Below are 5,545 nucleotides of genomic sequence, written 5' to 3'. Positions count from 1 at the left end.
AACTGCAGTAGACTGGAGGAGTTCAAGAACAAGTGGGATCTTGAACAGGATCCTGGAACAGAAAATGGGCATTAGTGAGGGCAAAAATGGTAAAATTAAAGACCTGTAGTGTAGGTAAGAGAATATTTAGTTCCTGTTGTTGGTTCATCTAGTGCCAATTGTGATCATTGCAACGTGGCTGTGTTAACATCAGGGAAAGTTGGGTGCGGGTAGATGGGTCCAAACTACAACTTTTCTGTGAGTCAAAAATTAATTCAAAATTTAAAATTTTTTAATTATTTTTTAATTTTATGTTTTTGGGACAGTTTTTTGTTTATTTTTATTTTAAATATTTTTTTTTTAATTTTTGAGAGAGAGAGAGAGAGAGATGGAGCACAAGCAGGGGAGGGGTAGAGAGAGAGGGAAACACAGAATCTGAAGCAGGCTCTAGGCTCCGAGCTGTCAGCACAGTGCCTGATGTAGGCACGAACCCACAAACTGTCAGTGCATAGCCCAACATGGGGCTTGAACTCGTGAACTCTGAGATCATGACCTGAGCCGAAGTTGGACGCTTAACCAACTGAGTCACCCAGGCGCCCCTAGTTTGTTTATTTATTTTTGAGAGAGAGGGAGAGAGCACGAGCAGGGGAGGGGCAAAGAGAGAGAGAGAGAGAGGGAGACAGAGAAGTGGGACTTGAACCCACAAACCATGAAATCAAAAGTTGGATATTTAACCGACTGAGCTGCTACCCAGGTGCCCTTGAATTTAAAGTTTCCTAAGTGCAAGATTTCTCCAAACAAAGCAATCCATCTCAGAAGAATAACTTACTGGATTGGTCTACCAGCAGGGAAAAACATCCAGACTTTGGATAAGGCAGAGAATATTTTTGTGTACAATGATGTGGTATCCTAGGATACTAGAATACTATATCCTAGGATGTAGGATATGCCTTTTTGTTAAGCAGGTCCTCACTTGCAGGGACTGGGCTGGTACCCATTTCAATAAGCACCTCTGTAGTTTCTGGAGGTGGAAGAGCAAGTCAGGCTGCCTCCTGCCATGAATTGCTGCCCCACAGCCTCATGGGCCAGCGGGCTCTCCATGATGTTGTTCTGCGTCTTCTGTCTTGTTCTTCAACCCAGCAGGGCTCAGCAAGTGGGAAAGTTCTTAGCTTTCTTGACAGTGCATCACAGCCCCTCCTCTTTCATTCCTTCCTCGGTGACTCACCTTTGGAGGCTTTCACAATCAAATAAATAAAGGTATTTCCCACCAACCTTAAGCTTGACAACTTCAACCCTCAGTGTCCACCAATCCTTTCTTACATCCCACAGAGGAAAAGTCAGTGTGACATTACTGCTATCTAAGCAGTTGAGGTTTGCCTACATTTGCTTATCTTCTTTATCTTTGTGCTTCTCTGGGTTTCTCCTATCTCACCAACCTGGAGGGTAACAGCAGATCAGAGGCTGTTGCTGAGAATCTGTAGCCCTGGCCTCCTGGCTGACTGCAGGTTGGTTCTCAAGTTTCAAATGAGCAAAACAGACGGGACTTCCACCTTGTCACTGTGCTGGACCTTGGCACCTGTCATCTGGCTCCTGGGTCTCCCTCCACCCAGTTAGGTTTTCTACTAGGCCCCCGCAAGCCTGCCCGTTGGCTCTCTTTGTGCTGAGCCAGCAAAGCTCTGTTTTCATTCTCTTCTCTCCACCCCACAGACTGGAAACAAATTATCCAATGATTAGTTAACACTTCATCACTGTGCCACATTTTGCAATGAGGTGGGACAAGTGGAAAAAAAGGAATTCTGACCTCAGTGCCTTGAACCCTTGAACAACAGCAGGAAGAGCCCAGAAGGCTACTGATTCAAAGGAGGCGAGGGTTGAACATTTCTCTACTGCCCAAGGAGACTTGGGGTGGGGCCAGAGTGAGGCTGGGACGGCTTGATCACTTCCCACCCACGTAGCAATTTTTGGCAGCTGAGGGAGTGCTGCCTGGGCAGGCTTGGCTGGCTGTGAACCAAACCCAGAGCCCTCTTCCCAAGGCCACCTCCCTGGCTATGAGAAACGGAGCTGGGGACCCCAGTTCAGGAGAGTGGGCAGTGTTTGTCTCCTCCTCCTACTAAAATCACCTTGAAATGACAATAACGGGATACAAAAATGAAGAAACCCAAAGTGGCGTTGGCAACAAAGATGGTACCAACAACAGAAAGATCACTTCTGAAAGATAGGAAATATATGCAATTATATTACTGGACAAGCTGAAAGAAGGGAAGCACAGCCCTGAATACGGTCGAGAGAAAGCTGCAGGGATATGGGGCTAACATTCACAGGGGAGCTCCACAAAGTCTCCCAGCTTGCAGGAGGCAGTGGGGATGATTTACTGCGGCGCTGGCTGCATCATAGCTGGCCCAACCCGTCCAAACACACACACACACACACACACACACACACACACACACACACACAGAGTTGGGTGAGCATGAGCTCAGATGCTTATACGCTAAGAAATGTTTCCTAGACAGAGAGATACAATGTTCTGGTTGGCAGGAGAAGCTGAGTAGTACATGATGAAATAGACCCAAAGCAAAAAGGAGGAAAGGCAGCTCCAGCATCTGGTCTCCAGCCTACCTGTCTCCCACCTGCTCAGCCCCTGAAAGGGTATCAGCCTCTACCAGGACACTACTCATACACACCCTCACTCAGCCTCCCCATGCAAGGAAGTGGTCTTTGGGATGAATGGCCCTGAAAAGAAACAGTTCCCAGGAAGTGACACAAGTCAGTTCAGCGCATTCACTCACAGAAATGGCCAAGGATCACTTCGTATTCTCTTCCATGAAAATCAAAGTGAAAACCAGCTAACTAAGGCCCGAGATACTTCACTAAGAATTATCAAAATAAAACAGGACTGACTCTTCTAAGTCACTGCATCCACAAAGAACAGGCTGCAATGGAAAGCAGAGTAATAAACAAGATGTTGCTTTTTGAAAATTAAAAAAGAAAAAGGATGGCCAAAATAAAGAAGTTCTATAGAGGGCTAAGTAAAAGAATGATTAAGACTAGAAACCTGTGTGTATGTGCACGCACGGCACGCTGCAAACAGCTTTGCTTCCATTTGGTCCGTGGCTTGGGACAGGGCTCCAGGGTGGTTAAAAAGCTGCCTGGTGGCTGCAGGGAGAGGCTCGGGCACAAGCCCTGGTCCGGGGGGCTGCATGCCAGAGAGGCCCCTCAAAGGCTGCCGGGCTTCAGAGGCTTCTAGTCATGCTTGAGGACGAGACTTTATTTATTTTTATTTTTTTAATATTTATTTATTTTTGAGAGAGAGAGAGAGAGAGAGAGAGAGAGAGAGAGATGAATAGAGACAGAGGGTGAGCGGGGGAGGGGCAGAGAGAGAGGAAGACATAGAATCTGAAGCAAGTTCCAGGCTCTGAGCCATCAGCACAGAGCCTGACACAGGGCTGGAACTCACGAACCATGAGATCATGACCTGAGATCATGACCTGAACCGAAGTCGGACACTTAACTGACTGAACCACCCAGGTGCCCCTTGAGGGCGAGCCTTTAGAAGAAATACTCGCCCAGCCCAGCCTGGGGGCCATCCCGCCTGCAGGTGTGGGTCAGGTGGTCACCCGTCTTCTTGATCCCCTTCTCATCCTGGTCCTCCAGGAAATCACAGAGATGGGGGCCCGCGCAGGCAGAACCCAGGGCACGCAGAGCCAAACGGGCCCGGGTCAGATTCTTCACCAGAACCGGGGCGGTGTCTGTGGCATCCAGGGTTTTATTAATCTCATCCTGGAACAGCTTCTGCCTGGTCCTGGTCCCGGAAGAGGGTGTGGCTGCCTGGTTGACTTTGCAACTTCCGGGGACACTCCACACCCTTGCACCCTTGCCAACACGCGGAAGTAAGTGACCCATGCCCTCCAGATTCCCATTGTCACGGTCAAAATAGAAGCCCAGAGAGAGGTAGGTGTAGGAGGCCTGCAGATGCGTGTTGACCAGGAGGTTGACAGCCCCCTCCACCTCGGTGAAATAATTCTGAGGAATCCGGGGAGCTCACGGTTGATGGGTAAGAAGAAGCTAAGCTCAAAATAGGGTGTTGGCCAGTCCCAGAGGCAAAGGATGGCCGAGAAGATGGCTCCAAAGGTTGTGACTGGAAAAAAGGTTGGAGGGTGGTCGGGAGGCTGGTAGAAGGGGCGTCCCTGCATCCGTTCCATCCAGACACTGTTGAAGCAAGAGACAGATCCGTGGGGCATACTGCAGGAAACCAAACTATTTTTGTAGTGGATTGCAGTGCAAGTTACAGCACACTCTAATCGGCCAAAAATCACCACACACTTAGAATGGGTCACTATCCTGGTGGGAAAATTATACATCAATAAAGCTATTGTAAACAAGAGCCCAGTCCCCTCAGGCCTGAAGAGGGATCATTCTGGGACATACTTTCCACACTGTTCTTCTCCACAGATGTCCCATGGGATTGAGCTCCAGATCCATGCTGGCAGTTGGCTTAACACACACTCCTTATTGGCTGCCTTTCTTCCCAACATCACCTTCTCACAGAACATGTACCCAAGAAACTAATTGTGCTAGAATCCTTCTCTAGAGGTCTATTTCTGGAAGAACCCAAACCAAGGGCAGGATATGTTTTCATTTTGTACCCTTCTGATAAAGAAGAAGTGGTAAAGTTGGTGCCAGGATCAGGGTTCCTGATGACATTTCAAAGAAAGGTTAAGAAAGCCAATCTGGGGAAGGACTTGATGACGAGCCAGGAGAGAGTTTAGTTGAAGACAGGCCAGGAAAAGGCGTGTCCCAGGACAGTAGGTCTCCAGGGCACCGAGAAGCCCTTGCTGGGATGTAAGTTCTTCCCAAGGCTTACTGCTAAAGTAGGACGAGAACATTCCCCTGATGCGGGACAGCTGTCAGGAAACTGCAAGCACCTTTGTTCAACTGCCAGGCCTCTTAGAAATAAGCCCTTGGGGCGCCTGGGTGGCTCAGTCGGTTAAGCATTCGACTTCAGCTCAGGTCACGATCTCGCGGTCCGTGAGTTCGAGCCCCGCGTCAGGCTCTGGGCTGATGGCTCAGAGCCTGGAGCCTGTTTCCGATTCTGTGTCTCCCTCTCTCTCTGCCCCTCCCCCGTTCATGCTCTGTCTCTCTCTGTCCCAAAAATTAATAAACGTTGAAAAAAAATTAAAAAAAAAAAAAGAAAGAAGCCCTTGGATTACAATCAAATTAAAAACTACTTTTGTTGCCTCGGCACAATCAATATACCTCCCCTTTCACAATGCACACTAGGCAGGAAGAAAGCAACTACCAGAGCTCAAAAGCCACCACGGTTGCTTGGGTGGAAATTGCTAACCACAGAGAGTGATGGAAAAGAAGGAAATACACCTAAGTAGGATTCCACTTTTCAATTCAAGTGTTTTAAAACTTTCTATATATGCATGGAATACACACGCTAATGTTGCATTTCAATTATTCTAAGGAGTAATAGTTTACACTTTAATATCTCTGCCATTGAGGCATATCATACAACTGACATAAATCATATTGAATGGATTTTAGTGGTAAATAAAATATT

The 5,545-nt window shown here is 47.7% G+C and overlaps 1 protein-coding gene across 1 annotated transcript; it reads right to left on the bottom strand.

Moving 5' to 3' along the window:
- Nucleotides 1–3,430: 3,430 nt before the first annotated feature.
- Nucleotides 3,431–5,029, bottom strand: LOC123384473 (ferritin light chain-like). The gene has a single exon (XM_045054257.1). The coding sequence runs from the start codon at nt 3,880–3,882 to the stop codon at nt 3,529–3,531; it is 354 nt and encodes a 117-aa protein (XP_044910192.1). The 5' UTR covers nt 3,883–5,029; the 3' UTR covers nt 3,431–3,528.
- Nucleotides 5,030–5,545: the final 516 nt, after the last annotated feature.

The sequence above is a fragment of the Felis catus genome, chromosome A3, assembly GCF_018350175.1.
Source record: "Felis catus isolate Fca126 chromosome A3, F.catus_Fca126_mat1.0, whole genome shotgun sequence".
Classification (NCBI taxonomy): Eukaryota; Metazoa; Chordata; class Mammalia; order Carnivora; family Felidae; genus Felis; species Felis catus.
Note: the sequence above shows the minus strand (reverse complement) of the source record. Positions and strands in the feature narration are given on the sequence as shown.

Bases quoted from the DNA above. Each gene is read 5' to 3' on its own strand.
- LOC123384473 (XM_045054257.1), bottom strand. From the start codon at position 3,882: ATGGGTCACTTACTTCCGCGTGTTGGCAAGGGTGCAAGGGTGTGGAGT.